Source organism: Metopolophium dirhodum, chromosome 5, assembly GCF_019925205.1.
Source record: "Metopolophium dirhodum isolate CAU chromosome 5, ASM1992520v1, whole genome shotgun sequence".
NCBI lineage: Eukaryota > Metazoa > Arthropoda > Insecta > Hemiptera > Aphididae > Metopolophium > Metopolophium dirhodum.
Genome location: NC_083564.1, coordinates 2,992,813 through 3,012,553, shown reverse-complemented (window position 1 = coordinate 3,012,553; position 19,741 = coordinate 2,992,813). Strand labels below are relative to the sequence as shown.

Genomic DNA, 19,741 nt, shown 5'->3' with positions numbered 1-19,741 from the left:
CGCGTACGATGGGTTCTGCAGTACTGGCGAGGTATGCGGCCAAGGCGTCGGGGTTTAGTTGGCGGTAGGACCAGCCTCTGGAGACGGGGCCACCGATATCTTCGCCTTCAATTGCTCTGTCTAGGGTGAACGCGACGTAGCGGTGGTCGCTGGCGGAATACACGTCTTCGAGCACCCTCCAATCGCGAATGGCCCCCGGTGCGGTGAGGCGGTGGAAAGTGACGTCGATGACTGACTCGGCGTTTGCCCTACAGTACGTGGGTGTGGTCCCTGCGTTGGCCACGAGGAGATCCAGACTGGCTGCCAGATCTGACAATCGGTCACCTCTTTCGTCGTTCCGAGCTGACCCCCACTCTTGGGACCAGGAGTTGAAGTCGCCTCCTATCACTATGGCGAGCTGTGGGTCGGCTGAGCGGATGGAGTGTTGGATGTCCAGGAGGAAGGATTGAAAGTTTGCTTCGGTGTCATTGCGGGAGGTGTAACAGCTGTACATCCTAAGCCCGCGTGTCTGGATCCAGGCGAACCCGCGCCCCGACCCGGAAGACTCGGGTGCAAAGTCTGCCGTCGCTGTTAGTACAACCGCGCATGAGCGATCGTCGCTGACCGCCCACCTGTCGTCTCGAGCCGGGCTCCAGTTTTGCTCGGAGACGAGGAGGACTTGGGCGCCAGTTGCGGCGGCGGTCTGTTGTAGCAAGCTTTGCGCTGTTGAGCTCCGGTGGAGATTTATTTGGAGGAACGAGATCATCTTCGGTTGGAGGAGGCGTTCATCTCAGAGATGGCTTTCCGACGTGCAGCGCAAGCCCCGGAGCCGGGCTTGTGGGGTACGCGCGGGACCTTGAGGCGGTCGCAAGCGACGCAGTGGTCGGCCTCTTCGCAGGTGGCCTGGGTGTGCCCGGTGAGGCCGCATCTCCTACACGCGTGGGAGAGGTCAGGCCCAGTGCACTGCCGCGTGCCGTGGCCGTAGCCGTGGCACCGGTAGCATTTCGCAGGCTCCGGCCTGCGCGGACGGACCCGGCACTGCGTCCAGCCGACGCGGATGGACGTCAGGCTGCGGCTGATGGCGATGGGCACTGTTGCGGTGGCCATTTGTCGGCTGTCCCGAGTGGCCCACAGACCGGTTATCTTGATCTCCTCGCCGGAGGGAAGATCGTCGCCGAGTATGGCCTTCTGGATGGCTGCAAGGACCTCTTCTTTTGTTGCCACTTCGTCGAGGTCCGTGATCTCGACTTCGGCTGTGTGGCGTAGTCTGGTGACCACGGATCCGGACATGTTTTCCGCCAGCTTGTCACGGATGATAGCAGTAGCTGCGGTGGCCTTGGCCCCCTTGGTCAGTTCAACCAGCAGATCCCCGTTTCGGGTCTTCCTCATCGACGTCACGTGGGTTCCCATGCCCTCAAAGTCGATGTCCGTTAGTCTCACCGCGCGAAGAGTGTCCGCGTAAGTCCGGCCTTCAGGGACCTTGACCAGGACGGCCGCAGATCTCTGCACCGTTTTCCTGGCCGTTTGGGTCCTGGGGGGAATTTTCGTTTTTGCGGTCCTGTCCACTACGGTGAACGGTTCTTCGACTTGTTCCGGGTAGATTGTTTTTGCCTCTCCTGAGGTCGTCGGCTTCTCGGCCGGGGTGGCGTGAGTCGGGGTCCTTTCGTCGTTTTTGTTTTTGCTTTTGGCGTTCTTGTTTCGTTGTCTTTGTTTGGCCGATTTCGTCATCTGCTTTTTTCCGGGGACATGTGGAGTTGGGGGCGGTTGCGGAGTTGGTAGTGCGATTTCAGTGTTGGTCTCGGCATCCACTTTTTTTCGGTTGCTGTTTTGTGATGCGGCGTGCCGTTCTTTAGACAGCTGGAGCAGTGCCCTGCATACCAGGTCAAGGGCTTTGGCAACTTTGTTCAGGCATGGCCCGATTTCATCTTCGTGATGGTATTCTTCGGCGAGTCCTTCAACCAGTTCACACGCGTACTTTGTGGCGTCAGCGGCGGCGCCGAGGAGACTTTCTGGGTCGATGTTGGTCGGAACGTTGGGGGTGTTGACCGGCTTCTTCTTTGATTTGCTCGCTTGAGTTGGTGAGCTTGACCCCTTCCTTTTGTGTTGAGGGTTGTTGGTCGGGTCTTGATCCATGTCCCAGCTGTCTGGGATGCTTTTCGCCATGGCTACCTAGCCTAAAGCGGGGTCGCGAAGGCCTGGGAGGGAGAAAAAAAAAAAAAAAAAAAAAAAAATTTGGGGGGGGTTTTTTGGTTTTTTTTCCCTTGGGGGGACCTCGTCCGGGAGGTGCCTCGGGGCTTTGTGCCCGAGTCCTGGGGTCGTGGCTTCGGTTCTGCCGGAGATAACGGTGTTTCCGTGAAACGGGGTGAGGGGAATTTCCGCGTGGAGGTAGAGGGCGATGCCTCCTACCCGTGTGCGTTTTCCGCTGCTCGATCGGAGCGCTGGTTGTCGCGTACCGTTGATTTGAAAATCCGATTTTTTTCAGACCAACGCGATCGCGGTGGCAACTGTCGGCAGTCGCCACGGGTATCGCTGCGCGCGCGACCGACGCGATCGCGGTGTCAAAAACCGGGCGGCCGTGTTATCTTAGGTAGTGTTTTTTTAATTTCACTTACCCTTGTCGGAAAATTTTTCTGTTGGACTTACAGGCCCGCTGAGTACACCAATCGATCCGTGATATTGTCGCGGATTTTTCGATGTGTCGAACGGGGCTGTTGGATGTCTGGTTAGCCGGGGATCGGCAGTTATTTGGTGGCCGTGCGAGCGGGTAGCCGGCCGCGGCGCACTTAACTCGCCGTTACGCACTGGCTTTTGCACCTACGTTCACGCGCGAAGACTTTTTCGCTTAGTGCGGTGCAGCTGAAGCGATAGACACTGCGAACGAACAGTTCAGACGCACTTTGCGAACGAACTTTATTTTAGGCGGCGGCGGCGGATTCGGCGCACTCTTTTTGCTATTTCTCGGTCGCACTTTGGCCGAATTCGACGCGCGATGTCTTGGAGTGACGGCGGAGTCGAGACGGAGCGATAGACACTGGATTCACTCAGATCGGTTAAGTTTTTTCGTCGAAAACAAAAAACTGCTCGGGAGCGGTACGCGGGTGCGTGTTATCGGTATGGCGGTCGGAGCCGGACAACCTAACCTAACCTAACCTAACCTAACCTAACCTAACCTAACCTAACCTAACCTAACCTAACCTAACCTAACCTAACCTAACGATTCAGTTATTATAATATAATACACTTATTATTAAAAAATAACACACGACAGTAAGTCCGACTTCCAACGTCAATACGAGCGGGCTCAAAGATATATAGGTTGATACATTGACACCATCCTTCAAATGATACAGTTAATAGAAGTACGTTACACTCCACAGTAAATTATATCATTAGTTAATAACCAGTTAGTAACAATTCGTAACCACAAGTTCGGAATTCGTTACTTGATTTTCGCTACGGAAAATCCGGTTTCCTTAAACGTTACCCCATCACCCCCTTTAAAGGGAAATTCACTTATTGAAATCGAAGTAGTACCAATTTTTAGTTACCAGTTCCTAACCTTTCGTAACCACAAATTCGGAATTCGTTACTTGGTTTCCGCAGAGGAAAATCCAAAAATACAGATTTTTTATTCAATATAGATTTTTTTATCAAATATAGATTTTTTTATTTCTATTTAGATTTAATTTGATTTTTAATTTTTTTTATTGAATATAAATTTTTTATCAAATATAAATTTTTCATTCTTATTAGATTTTTTTATTCAACTTGGTTTTTCATTGAAATTGTGCATTGCATCGTATTGTATATGTATAGGTATATTTGTATAATGTAAACGAACGCCTCGTTCAAGTCTGTCAGAATTTCAAAAATGAAATTGTACACTTCATTCGCGAAACGATAATATTCCGACCCCGTGGAATCGGCTACAATTCACCAAACAATAATAATACCTATAATTTACATTTTTATGTCACAGTACATCGTACGTTGCAGGGTTTTTGTTTGTACGGTATATTATACAAATAATACGAGAGCTTTCCCAGTCTCCGTCGATCCCGCGCATTTTTGCGATTCATATAACGCGAAACTAAGGTTTATTTCATTCAAAATATTATATGGTGCATATGACATTTTCTCTAAAATGTCCGATACCTATTTTATGGTTGGGCATGCGTTTTCGCATTTTTTTCTTACAGCCCATTGGTTTGATAATAATAGCACTCAAACATAATATGAAAGAGGAACGGTGATGATCAAGTTTCCGAAAACGATTATTACATTCCCCGGTTTGGCTATATGTTCTATACCGACATTTTTTTATATCAGTTATTAACGATTATGATTAGTCGATCAACAATTCGTTTGAGCAGTTTTTCAATATATAATTTCGTAACAATGGTGCCTATTGACTATTGACACCTGGGTACCAACGAAAGCACTTGTATGGTTTCAAATACAGCAAGTTCACAATTTTTGAATATTATGATTTTAATTCTTATGCCTTCTTGCTGAAAGCCATGCGACTTTCACTAGTTTTCTGGCTCTGAAAAGGCCCCACAATAACGAAATTGTTATTATTAGTTACAGTTGGTTTTATTCATTATACTTATATTATGATCTACTAAAGAAAAATATTATAGACCTGTTGAGTATTTTTAAATTTTAAATTTATCTAATTATTTATTAAAATTGAATGACGAAAACAATTTTGATGGATAAATTATTGTTTTTAGTTTCAATATACATTTTGAAAATCATTAAAAAAAATTTCAATTTTGATGGTAGGTACCTAGGTACTTTGGACTTCTTAGAAGGTATTTTATCAGGAGTTACTTATTAAAACCCGTTGAAGCCATGGTTTAATTTAGCTTATATTACTGTAAATGTTCCGGGTAAATCGTCAGAAGCTTGCCTCTTTTCGGGGGAAAAGAAAGATATTTTATAATAACAACAATTTTACATATTATATTAAAATTAATTTCAAGCTTTTCAGTATATTAAACAATTTAATTTAAAAGTTAATAGTCGTCAACATTTCTAATATTATTGTCGGTATTAAGGTTTGAATATGTAATACGCCCCCACTCGTCGTCCGTTGTATAATACTATTATGTACGTATAGCTGGTATCTATTTCGAAGCTTGCACGAAAGGAAACGAAAATGGAACTGGAAAAATTAGTAACCATCCACTCGAATACATCTATTCGCGTATGTACCGTATATGTATACATTTCGAAATAACACAGGCGATGCGTAGGTACACCTACGCGCAGGCAGCAATATTGGTAAATTCAAAGTTTTTTGTCACCGAGCAAACGGAGACTTTCCGAACAATCACACCGCGGTCGTTTCCCGTCATCGTCTGCCAGCCGGCGAACAATGGGACGCGCCCAAGACACATAATTATGGAAATGCAACTTTTGTGCGCGTCAGTGTATAACATTATTATAAGGCATAATGCGCGCTATGCCAATGTCCTATAATATTGTGTAACAGGTACGTACGCGCATAATACAATAATATTGTGCGTTGTCACTATTGTGTAGGTATATAGAACTCGCGTGTCCCTGTATAGGTTGCCGGGAGAAGGGAAGAAATACACTCTGGCCGCACGATCGGGGTTTGGTAAGTTCCCACACGAAACATAGCAGGTAAGCGAGTACATATTATGTAAGTTCACTCACGAAAAAAAATACGCCCGTACGTAAGTTCCCACACGGAAAAAATTACACCTGTACGTGAGTTAAGTTATTAAGACTTAGGAATGACAACTTAAACGAAATTCTTAAAATTGTGAAAATTTCACACCAACTACGTTTAAGTTGTCACTCCTAAGTCTGAATAAAGTGGAAAGGAAGTTTGTGTTTGGCAAGGCTGAGCATTAACGAATTAAAAGTTAAAATTATAAGCAATTTATATAAACGTTATTATAAGTCTGAAATTTTTTATTTTGAAAATAAGAAAATTTTAACTATAAATTAAGTTAAGTTACTTTTCTATGCCCAGCTTTGGTGTTTGGTAAAATTTTTTTTTTCGTGTGGGAACTTACGTATGGATATCCAGGGGTAATTTTCACCTGCTATATCTCTGGAACTTACATTCACCCGCACGATCAACCACGGTGTATTTTAGTGTTTTGCGTATCATAACTAATACATTTTGATCAATTTACTATATCGATATTATGTTTTGGAACAAATGATACAATTGATAATATATAACTATTATATTATTGGTACTATACATATTATTATTATTATTAGTATTATTTTTTTTTATTGATTACGAAGCCCGGAAACTATGGTCATTGGCTGTTTGTTTTTTTTTTTTGTTCGTAGGGGAGGTTAGTAAACACGTGTGTTTTGGTTTGGCAGATATTTTAGTGGGCACCCGTAGGTGTCTGCCATGCCCGGGTGTGAGATGGCGGCACTTCTCTCCGAACACCGTGACTTACCCGAAGAAAAATGCCGCCCGCAGCCGGGTTCGAACCTGCGCCGCCGGTGTGCGTCCAACCAATGCCTTAATCCACTCGGCCAGTCCGTCCCCCATACTATATTATTTTAAGTCAATCCGACTGGTATATTATTATTAGACCGTGGATTTTTATACAATTGCATCGTAGGCATATTATTATATTAATTTTCACATTTTGGGATTTTCTACGGTTATCTTTACGAATTGTAATAGTTTGAAGTTTATGGCAATTGTTTTCATATTTATACTGCATATTAAATGGCCATTGCTTATTTGTGCATATTTTGACAAAATTCTAAAAGTATTACATAATATTATTGAAGTGAACATTTAAGAAAAATGTATAGAATAATATTTTGTCAAACAAAAAAAAATATAAATTCAATTAAAAACCAATTACAGCTCACACTCGATAAGTTGAGTAAATAGAGCCTCGAAACCGGTTTCTCTTTCTCTCCAAATAAAACTAAATGTATATTATTCACCCGTCAAAGAAAAGTAATCAAACCAAAAATTACATTTGAAAATACAACACTCGATTACAGTAACAATGTTAAAATTCTAGGTCAAACATTCGACGAAAAACTCAACTGGTGTCAAAATATTAGACAGTTAAAAATTGGTACTCTAAAATCAATGAATATATTAAAAACACTAGCTCACACAGAATGGGGATCCGATTCAGACAGCCTAATTAATATATATAAAGCCATAATTAGATCTAAAATCGATTATGGTTCAATAGTTTACGGAGCGGCTAATCATAGAACAATACAAATGTTAAATAAAATTCAAAACGGCGCTATTCGTTTATCTTTAGGTGCATTTAAAAGTAGCCCAGTCGCAAGCATACTTTGTTTATCTGGCGAACCACCTCCCTCATTAATAGGAGAAAACTGCTCAAAACCAAATATATAATAAAAATCAAGAAAATCCTGTGTACAATAAAATCTTAAAAAAAACCAACCAGGTAAAGCCGGTAAATATACCCCATCTCAGACCACTATATGAAAGACAACAAGATTTTGTTAAAAAAAAACGGAACTGCAATTAATAATATAAATTCAAAACACTGAATTAAAGGTCCCCCGCGCCGTGGCGATTCAATAGAGATAAAATAGACCTAAGCCTATCATACTACAACAAAAACACTACGGATAACAACATATTATATAAAAGCCTTCACTACGAACTACTGGAATCGTACTCGGAACACGAACACATATACATATACTGACGCGTCGAAAATCGAGCAGAAGACTGGATTAGCCGTGGTATCTAACGATATAAATATACAATTGAAAACCAATAATATATGCAGTATTTTCACCGTAGAAGCCTTAGCGATACTCACGGCCATCCAAAGTACACAGTATACCAACGATAAGAAATACCTGATAATGTCAGATTCTTTAAGCAATTTGATCAGCATATTATATAGTTTAAACACATCCCAACCAGTTTTCAGCCAAATAATTAATGAACTTAACGAACGCAATAATAATATATCCCTAGCATGGATCCCGGGACATGTCAGCAGTAGCGAGGCGTGAGGTTTTTGGTAAATATTGTATTAAAAAAATTAAAAACGTTACAACTTCCTTAAAATGATAATTTAATATAATAAAAAATGTACACATGGGGGATGGAGTGGCCGAGCGGACCTAACCCGAGTTCGGACAAGTCACGGTGTCCGGAGAACAAGTGTCGCCATCCCCCGCCCGGGCATGGCAGATACCTACGGGTGCCCAATCAAAAATTCTACCAAACTAAACCACATACGTGTTCCTCCCCCTACCGACTTAATAACCTACAGTAAAAACTAACAATAGTTATGGCCTCAGCTGCCGGGCTCAAGATCAATAATAAAAAAAAAAAAAATTGTACACATTTTTTCTGTATGAGTGGTTAATAATTTCTTCGTTCAAAATAACATTAACTAAATCATCAGCCATGGCCCCCCATGAGGACAAATTACAATATAAAACAATAAATATTAAGATACACGTATGGATACGACGTACCTATCACGATATAATGACAATGCGACAGCGACGTCGATAATATTGAAAACTGGTGTAATTACGAACGGCGAGACTTGTCTCATGCTTAGATAGTAAACCCCACTCACATTAGCATTCCCCTTGTACCCGCACGCCTATAATTGCGAGACGTTTTGTCGCAACGTCTATTAGATATAATAATACCATATTATTTTGGAATGACCCGTGTTGCTCCGTATATCGCCTTCTCATACGCACAGCCGTATCGCGCACATCTAATCTATTTTAAGAATTATATAACTGTACAACGAAAAACCGATTTTAACAAATATTAAAACATACATCATATTTATAATATAAAATAAAATTCACATTTGTATATATTTTATAAAACAAAATAATTATTTATCAGTCTCGTGTTCTAGAACTATCATAAGGGTACACACAATTTCCGCAAGCTACATAAATACATTTTACACAAACGTGTCGACGCATTTATTGATGATATTATCAAATAAAAACCAAATGTATAACATATTATAACAAAAACGTTTATTCATGTAATTTACAGCATCATTTATAATTTTTATTTATAGGTACAATAATACAGTTTATAAAAATTGTACATAAGCATTGCCATTAGTTAGAGTTTACAAATATTTACAACTATACCACACTAACTTTAGCTAATATTGTTGAAGGGAAAAAAATGAGCTAGCGGAAACAGCTATGAGACTTAAGACCGCGAAACGGCACACAACAGGTGGCGAAGAGCCGACGATGGTACAGACATACAGTGCATGAAATACGTGAAGTAAACATATACTTACTGGGTACAAACGAAAATGGAGGCACGATAAACGGTTTCAGAATCCTGGCCGGACATAATAGTACCAGCGAACATGGAAGTGAAATAATGGTGGGAGGGGAAGGGACGTTTAACAACCTTTCAAACTCTATAATATACGACGTTACTGGTCTATCATGTCAATAGAACCACAGCAACAAAATAACCGCCTGACAAATTTCTTCGTCTGCCGCCAAAATGAACGACGTGGACGTCTGTGTCTCGGACTTTCCGGTTTCCGTACATCGCTGGTGACCTGCGAAAATTTTAGGTTTGGCGTTGATCGCCACCCAATCTCGGCAGCTGTCTCGCCAGCTAAATACGGACGTACAGAGATGTTATGAACGCCACCGTATATGCCCGTGATGTTCTGTTATATTTTATATTGTGTCCTTGGTTGTATCCAAAGACGACAATTTGTTGAAACCGTTCTCTGTGTAGCGGGTGATAATCAAATGTTGATAGTTTATTATTAAAAAGAATACACGATTTGATTTAAATAAGAATACTTTACTTTATTAATTTTAACCATGTAATTTATATATTAGAAGCACACTACTTAACTCGAATGAGTCGGGTTCTAGACTGAATTGCCGACAGGACCGATACAATAGTCTTGTCGTGCAAAAGCAAAATATCTCAGATAAAACGCCTACATACAGGCGTTATTATACTCTGATAAACAAGCGTCACTATAGTCTACATGATATATAGTGGTGGGCATATAACACCCCCCGGGTTAGACGGAAGATCATTATCCTACTTCTAAACAATTATTTTGGGTAATGATTTTCCTTTTCTTATTTTAAGTTCTACTTGATTTTGTTCATTTTTTTCCGTCGAACTCGGTTGATTTACATTGATATTTTTAATTTTCTTAAAATTAAATATTTTTCTTATTATGATAATTGACAGTATAATTATTAGTAAGCAACATAGTGTTATTAAACCAATTACATAATAATTTATATAAATTGAAGATTGCTTATAATCTAAATTATCTTTTGGGATAGTGACTTCATTATCATCTTTATACTTTGAAAATACCATTTCAGGTGATACAAATTCTTTTATTGTGTTAGCATCGTGTATATATTTAGTTAAATTTATAGTTGGTATGAAGTCTGATTTTAATTCTGAATAAATTGTTCTAAACGGAATCATGCGATAACCTCCTGAAATTGCGGAACATTGTTCGCTCAGTGATAATATTCCTGATCCAGTTAATACTTCTGTAATTGAATCTTTATTGGAACACGTTACAACTAAATTTTGCTTTGTTACCGTGAAAATCCACGAATTTGATGACATAAGCTTATGAAAAATCCCATGTTTAAATGAAGTGTATTTTATTTTACAAAAATCTGCTAATTCTGTTATATCTGAATAAGAAATTAAATTTATTTCACATTCGTTTGATGTCACTACCCTTTTGGCTAAAAGGTTTTTACAAATTTTAAAACGGTTTGTATCAGTACACAAACTAACATCGTTTTCGCTTAAGTTAATAAAATATTCCTGATCAATAGTTATGGCTATAAACTTAAACCTAGGTTGTATAAACATAAATCTCTTATCTTCTATATAATATACTGGGTTTGGTAGAACATTATATAGTTTATACATGTTACTTAATACTAAAGGAATCGTATTGATGAATATAATTAAATCATTACTTTTAACGATTGTAGTTTGTATTATTCTATACAGTTCAGACATACCAGATACATCTAATTTTACAGGAATGTTTAAGTCAGGTGGAAGATTTAATTTAATTAATTTCATTTCATCTAATAATTGATTTGATGATATTACTAAAGGGTGTAATTTCCCATACATAGCCGAATGTAAGATTTGAATAATTTTTCCTACTTCTAAAGCATATTGGTTATATATTAAATTTAAATTTATAATTTGATTTTCCAATATAATTTTGATATTTTCATCACTAAACTCTTCTCGTTCTGATAAAATAAAACGGCGAATTTGTCTTATGTTATTTTGTATTTCCGTCGTTGCGTCTATAGTTGGTTTATTGATCATTATTGCATTATTAGTATTCGCAGGAGTAATTATTAATTTACTTTCTGCCAAATTTTGAGATTTCTGTCCATTTTTTACCATTGTTCTGATATTTGAATATAATTTGTAAACATCTTCTATTTTTATAGACCCGAACAGAGTATATATAATTTCTTTTATACCGTTTGCTACATTGCGTTTATGTTTTGAATGATCCTGTTCTTCAATTATTTGGACTAGTTTGTTAGTCTCAAATTCAAATTCGTTCAAAACTTTTTCTGATGTAGTCTTAAACAATGAACAAATTTCAGATGTATAAAATTTCTTTTTTAAGCATAAGAAACTGCATTCATCTGAAAAACTTTCGGTCGCTTCATTGCAAAGTGCTAGAGTTTCTTTCTGAAAATTTTTGATTTCCAAATAATGTGCCTGATAAATGGACACATTTAAATATACTGCTATCTCCCAATTTGCAGCTGTTGTATGCATGTCGGAGATGTAGTCGAAGTAGATTCCTGGTGATTCTTTTGCATACGAGATGTTGTACAAGGGTTCTGTTTTAATAAGTGATTCCATCATACATATTATTCTGAAACACCATTGTGTATTATTTGACTACAAGTTCATATGTGAATTACATTATATTATTATTATTTTTATTTTTATTTTTTTTTTATTTTATGTTATCTATGTATAAATATAAATATATATAAATATATTATCTTTTTTTTTTTTACGGAAAACACGGCTTAAGTTCGTTTATGTGTATTTTCACTTCTTTTCGTTCTTTTTGTATTATGACATTTTCATTGTCTTCTAATTGAGTAACCGAATACGGTCCAAGCCATTTAGGACTTAATTTGCCTTTCGGTTGGTGATTTTTTATCCAAACTCGATCTCCTACATTGAAGTTAATTTCATGTCGATTTTGATCATATGTTTCTTTGGATTTTTCCTTACTTAATAATATGTTTTCTCGAGCTTGTTTGTGTGACTCTTGAAGTTTTTGTTTCAACTCGAAGACATAATCTTCGTAGTTGTATCTAGGTTGAGGAGTTCTACTTAATGTATGTGGTATTGAACAAGGGAATCCATATATTAGTTCGTATGGTTGGTGTTTGGTTGTTGTATGTACTGTGGTGTTGTACACAAACATTGCATACGGAACATAGTCATCCCAGTCATCAAGATGTTTATCGACATAATGTCGAAGATAAGCAGCTAACGTCTGATGTGACCTTTCAAGTCCACCATTAGATTGAGGATGATATGATGTCGTGTGTAGTTTATCTATTTGCAATAGCTTACAACAGGCAGCAAATATTTTACCCATAAATTCTGTACCACAATCTGTTAAGATTGACTCCGGTATTCCATGTTGGCATACAAAACCTTCAACGAACGCCTTCGATACCGAATTTGCATCGTGAGATACTAACGGATATGCAGCCGAAAACTTCGTCAAATCGTCTTGTAGTGTCAATATATAATTATTTCTTTTTTTAGACGTGGTAATTGGTCCAACAATATCTAGGAATATACGTTCAAAGGGTTTGGAAGATGTAGTTGTTATAACCATAGGTTGTTTGACGGTTTTATTAAGAGTTTTATTTCGCTGGCATGATTGACATGACGATATAAAATTTTGTACATCTTTTTTCAATCCTTTCCATGTATGTTGTTGTTTTATTCTTTTGATTGTTCTGGAAATTCCTTGATGGCCTCCTAGTGGTGAATTGTGAAATTCTTCGATAATCTTATATTTATCTTCTTCTGTATATGTGTTATCAATGAACACTAGTACTTTGGTTTCAGAGCCTTTAAAATGGAATCGAATCATTGTGCGTATTTCAGACCAATCTAATTGATCTATTCCACAAGCTATTTTTGGTAATGCAAGTTTTTTTATTTTATTTGTATCGCAGAAAGTTCGCAAATTTTTTAAAGTTAAAAACATTGTTTTATTAGAAGGCTTCTGCCAATGTTTTTCTTTTGTAATTAGGTAAAGAATAGTTCTCCCATTTACTTGTAAAGAAGCTATTTCTGTTACCTGTTTATTTTGATTTTTTAGCTGTTTAATTTGACCATATTTTCTTCTGAATTCGAGACCTATCCCTTTTTTCATACAAAAATCTTGAGAAACACAATGTCCTAATGCATATTCGTCTGCAGCATCGAATAAATTACCCGCTGTTTCAGTAACATTATTGTTTATAATGATACGTTGGGATATTTCTTCAAGAAATTTCTGATATTCGTTAGTCGATTGAGGCGTAATTGCCGTAGTAGTAGAAACTGCTATTCTGCTAAGTGCGTCAGCATTTGTGTTCTGGACTCCTGGTTTATAAATGATTGAATAGTCGTATTCTTCTAGCAGAAGTCGCCACCTCGTAAGACGAGCTCCAGGATCTTTAACTCCAAACATCCATGATAGAGGTTTGTGGTCCGTTATAATGTTAAATTTTCGACCGTAGATGTAAGGACGAAATTGTTTAACCGACCAAATTATTGCCAACAGTTCCTTTTCAGTAGTATTGTAATTTATTTCAGCTTTATTTAATGTGCGTGATGCATAGGAAATTGGCAAGTCTGACCCAATGTTTCCTTGCGATAATATTCCTCCTATTGCACAATTACTGGCATCTGTTGTAATATTGAAAGGTCGAGAAAAGACAGGAAATTGAAGTATTGGTTCCTTGGTCAATATGGTTCTGAATGTTTGAAATGCGTCTTCACAAGCATCCGTCCATATAAATTGTTGATCCTTCTTTAGTAAAGATGTTAATGGTTTTGATATTTTACTGAAATCTTTGATGAATTTTCGATAATAACCTATTAATCCAAGAAATGATTTTAGCTCTTTAGCATTAGTTGAAGTGCAATAATTAGCTACACATGATATTTTTTTTGGATCTGGTTTTATGCCTTCATCAGTTATCAAGTGACCAAGATAACATACTTCTTTACTTAAGAATTGGCATTTCAGTGGTTGAAGTTGCAAATGATATTTACGAAATCTTTTGAATACATCTCGTAAGTTATTTTCGTGATCTTTAATAGATGTTCCAATAACGATTACATCATCCAGGTAAACAAAAGATTTCACACCGTTGAGACCAATAAGTACTTGATTCATAAGTCTTTGAAAAGTTGCCGGAGCTCCTTTTAGTCCAAAACACATCCTGTTGAACTCAAAATGGCCCTTTTCGGTGCTAAAACCGGTTTTTTGTCTGTCTTCCGATCGCATTGGAATTTGATGGTAACCACTCGCCATGTCCAAACATGAGAAATACTTTGCATTTCCCAATTGATCCAAGATTGTATTGACGTCTGGCATTGGAAAAGCATCTCCCACAGTAAGGTTGTTTAATTTACGGAAATCAACTACAACCCTGTATTTTTGTTCACCTGAGTCATCGATCTTCTTTGGCACTACTAACAATGGAGCATTCCATGGGCTATCACTGGGCCCAATTATTCCATCTTTTTCCAATTTTTCAATTTGGTTATCTATTTCTTCTTTCTGCGCATATGGAAGTCGATAAGGTCGTTGATAGATGGGTTGTGTTGTTCCTGGTGTTCTTATTTCATGATATACAGCGTCTGTACATGTAATTTTATCTCCTTCGAGAAAAAATATATCAGAAAATTCACTGCATAACTCTTCAATAGATACTTTTTCTTCAAGATTCATATGATCTGTTTTGAGAAAGTTCTTTAGAAGTTGAATCCTATTTTGTTCATTTTTTGTTACTTTATTAGTATTTACAAAATGTTTTATCGATTCTTCATTTATTATTTCGTGTGATAACTCTGTTAGTTTTGGTATAGGTACCACAATTTGAGTTTCTGTTGGGTTAATTATACTTATGAGAATCTGATGATTTTTTACTTGATTTAATATATTTCCACATATTATTTCACTATTTATATTTTGAGCGTAAACTAGTATGCTCTGATGTTCTTGAATTTGTAGATCTGACACATCTACTGGAATAATTGTTTCACATCTAGCTGGAATAGTTGTGACGTCATCTAATGTTGATGTAATTTCCCCTTTTCCTACGTCAATGACAATTTGATTCTCCGTTAAAAATGGTTTCCCCAAAATACCATCGCCTATAATTGGAAAATTTGTCGGAACTACATGAAATTCACTTTCGGAAGATTGATTTCCATTTATGACTGTCAACATTGTAAATCCCATGGTCTTAACTGTTTGATCATTTATCCCCTGTAACATGAATATTTTTGTGTCTGATACTTGAACATCATCGTGAAGCGCATCTAGTTTTATTAAATTAAGATCAGCCCCTGTGTCTACAAGTAGCTTTACGATCTTTTTTGTACATTGTGGAATTTTATATAAAGCATGATTATCAATTAATTTGGTTCTGAATGACAAGGTTCTTGCAGGTTTAAGGCTATTGTTTTTAATGTTTTGACCGATTGGTTGCCCGAGCCACTCGGTCTTGGTCCATTTCCCGAAAACTGTCCATTGGATTTATTTGTTTTTTTCTTTTTGTAACATACATCTTCGGAGTGTCCCGGTTTATTACAATAAGTACATGTTATCTTTTTTACATCTTTATTATATGGATTTGAATGTAATTTTGATTGAACATTTTGTTGGCCAGTATCTTGACCGCGATTTCCATATCTACATTGATTTGTAAAATGATTATTACGATTGCAAACTTCGCAATATTTTTGATTGTTATTTCTGCCTTGGTTTCCTCCTTTAAGTATTCGTTGAGTCTCTTTTGATGATTGATAAATTTTTTGCTCTTCAAGACTTGCCTTCATCGCATCTTCTAGTGTTTCAAAGTTTCTTGATTTAATCACTGTTCTTAAATGAGGTAATAATCCTTCTACGTATGTCGTTAAAGTAATTTCTTTTATATATGTACGTATTGCTGTGGCATCTGTGGTTGATTTTCCCTTTGTGCTCACATTACATAATTCATTGAGTAGATTTTCAACCTTTGTAGAGTAGTCATGAACTGACTCTCCTTGAGACTGTCTTGTTGATGTAAGTTCAAGTTGTAGATACCCTGGTGTACGTTTAGCACAACAATTTGATTCGAGTAAATGTTTAAGTCCTGCCCAATCTTCTACATCGCGATGTTGAGTTATCGCAAAAGCTTTTTTACTTAATTTTGTACGAATAGCTTGTAACAAAACTGGCTTTATGATGTTATCGACATTAGACATTACAAAATCACATGCGCTAAGATAAGGATAGATATCAGTTGAATCTTCACCATTGAAAAAAGGAACCAATTTAATGGCTGTTTCTAAAGAAAGAACTGTATTGTTCATTTTGGAAATGATACACGAATTATCCACCCCCAAAAATTTTAAGCCGAGTAGTTCGGTATTTTTATTTAATTGTTTTGGTGTGTTATATTCACCTATTTGATCCGAAGGTACTGAAGTTGAAATATTACCCTTAGTATTAGAGAATAATGATTCTACACTTCTAGATTTCCTATGGTATCTTTTATTTTGGTGTGTTCGTGACCTAGTATTTGGGCCAGTATATTTTAAATTATCGTCAAAGTTATTTGGTATAGGAGTATTATAATCTTTATTTACTGTAGATGTATCTGGGCTCCTATCACTGCTACTACTATTACTACTTGATTGAGTAGACATACATTAAAAGTGTTAGTTTGTTATTATAATGTATAATAACAACAAAACAAAACGACAATAATAATAATAAAAAAAATTAAAATTATGTTAGTAGGTCAAAATAAAATACAGTAATTTTATTCTATTATTCAAGTTAGTGATAGTAATATTATTATTATATAAAAATATTTGTTTTATATATTTTTTTTTTTTCACTCACAGTATGACGGTCTTTGTTATTACTCCGAACTGCATGATGAATAATGATTGACTTCTTTGACAGACTATCTGGATCCCTTGTTGAACTCGTCGCGTCTCACGGTGTCGTTCCCACGTAGTTTTCAAGTTATTTCGTTTGAAGTTCTACGCTCCGAAACCGGTATGCGCGGAGACCACACTGGTGGGTTTTGTTTAATTTGAACGATTAATTAATATTTGTGTACTAATTAATCGATGTAGACGAGATGTAGTGTAGCTTATCGTATAAATATGCGTATTGGTATTGACAATATGCGTTGATTGTGTATTTATAATGACCGATAAAATATTATGGTGATCACGTTTTTTACGTAGGTGGTATAAAACAAGTAGCACCTCTTACGGTGTATTTGTAGATGCGTGTGACGTAAATATCGGGAACTATAGAATAGTTTCCTCACCAATATTTATGTAAAAGCGCCTCCGTGTGAATAATAACTCACTCGTGTTCACTTTTTTTTTTTTACAATAATTATTTGAATATATCACTCACTAGACAGAATTTCTTTCAAAAGAAATGAAAAGAAAAACGGCTACCGCTGCCACCAATGTTATGAACGCCACCGTATATGCCCGTGATGTTCTGTTATATTTTATATTGTGTCCTTGGTTGTATCCAAAGACGACAATTTGTTGAAACCGTTCTCTGTGTAGCGGGTGATAATCAAATGTTGATAGTTTATTATTAAAAAGAATACACGATTTGATTTAAATAAGAATACTTTACTTTATTAATTTTAACCATGTAATTTATATATTAGAAGCACACTACTTAACTCGAATGAGTCTGGTTCTAGACTGAATTGCCGACAGGACCGATACAATAGTCTTGTCGTGCAAAAGCAAAATATCTCAGATAAAACGCCTACATACAGGCGTTATTATACTCTGATAAACAAGCGTCACTATAGTCTACATGATATATAGTGGTGGGCATATAACAGAGATATTCGGCGTTGAAACACAGAGCCTGCCGTCCAGCAAACTCTTGGAATCACAATGTTTTGACGATTCCGGTCCGAGTAAGTCGCTGGTGAGGTTGAACTTCAGGTTTGGCGTTGATCGCCACCCAATCTCTGCAGCTGCCTCTCCAGCTAAATATGGACGGCCGGGGATATTCGGCGTAGACACCCAGAGCCTGCCGTCCAGCAAACTCTTGGAATCACATTTTTTTGACGATTCCGGTCCGGGTAAGTCGCTGGTGAGGTTGAACTTCAGATTTGGCATTGATCGCCACCCAATCTCTGTCGCTTTTACTGAGGAATTTTCACTCATCGTGGAAATGTTATACATAGATACACATCTATATGACATATTTATCGGATAATATGATATGGACAAAATAATTAACGGAGAAGATTATACGGATATACGAAAAATAATTCGTAATAAACACAAGAAATAAATATTTACAAGTGGTAACTATGTGACACGCAGATACGAATTGTAGATTTTTCAAACATTCATGTACATGGCAACGGGATTTTGGTTGCTTGTGTAAATCTGAAAGTAACTAGATTTTTTAACATATACCTAAGTATTACATGGGTACGATAACTATTTCTTAAAATTTTGTTTTTTAGTTATACTGATTGTTCACACACACAGTCGCGAAGATAACGCACACTACTGCCCTCCCGTCCACCTCACGCTTATCATCGTATTGTTATTATTATAATTATTACTATTAGTACGCCCTGTTCTTAATTATATATTAATATTTATGCGTCTATCGTCGATTGCACTTTTGCGGTTTCGGGTTTCTGTCACAGAACACGGCACCGGTAATTCACCAGTCTGTCACAGAACACGAGACCGGCTGAAAAAAATCACCGATAGACCGCATATAAAAGGCCGCACGACCGACGACCCAGCACCAGTCTTTTACCTGATCTGTAGCAAGACTCACCCGGACAAACTTGCGCATTTCAGGTAGAAACTTCCACACCCGAACCCCTATCGGACGGTATTTATATCGGTCAATAGTGTAATAGTCAGAGTATTCCGGCATTGCACTGATCATATATCTGTCGCAGTGCATGAGGCAATAGTCGGAGTATTCTGGCATTGCACCGACTGTCATACCGTAGATTCCTCTCCCCCGTCGTGCGTCACTTTACTATCGCGTCCCTCTCGTAGTAAACTCAAATGTATATTTATTCTACTGTAAAAATTAAAAACTAATTCGTTATTATAACAACATCTAGTGTTTCTCTTTTATAAATCTCAAATTGTTAATACAATAATTCCAATCCACTACACTGATCAAGAATACAAAACTAAAAGTTTTTTTATTGTTTTAATAAAATCTATGATTTGTAAATTCGGGAAATAGTACTAAATGCGTATGACCAAAGGAAATTAGAATATACAAATATTATAAATATTTTACTGTTTTAAAGGGTTATGCGGAGTTGCGGTGCATAGTGGGATATTTTCATAAAAACTCGGGCAAAGTATTAAAATATAAAGATTAACCAAAATTGGAATTTTTCTTTTTTCTATGTGAAATAGAAA

At 37.3% G+C, this 19,741-nt stretch overlaps 1 protein-coding gene across 1 annotated transcript; it reads right to left on the bottom strand.

Moving 5' to 3' along the window:
• Positions 1–741: 741 nt before the first annotated feature.
• Positions 742–2,142, bottom strand: LOC132944729 (uncharacterized). The gene has a single exon (XM_061014210.1). The coding sequence runs from the start codon at positions 2,140–2,142 to the stop codon at positions 742–744; it is 1,401 nt and encodes a 466-aa protein (XP_060870193.1).
• Between the last annotated feature and the right edge of the window lie 17,599 nt (positions 2,143–19,741).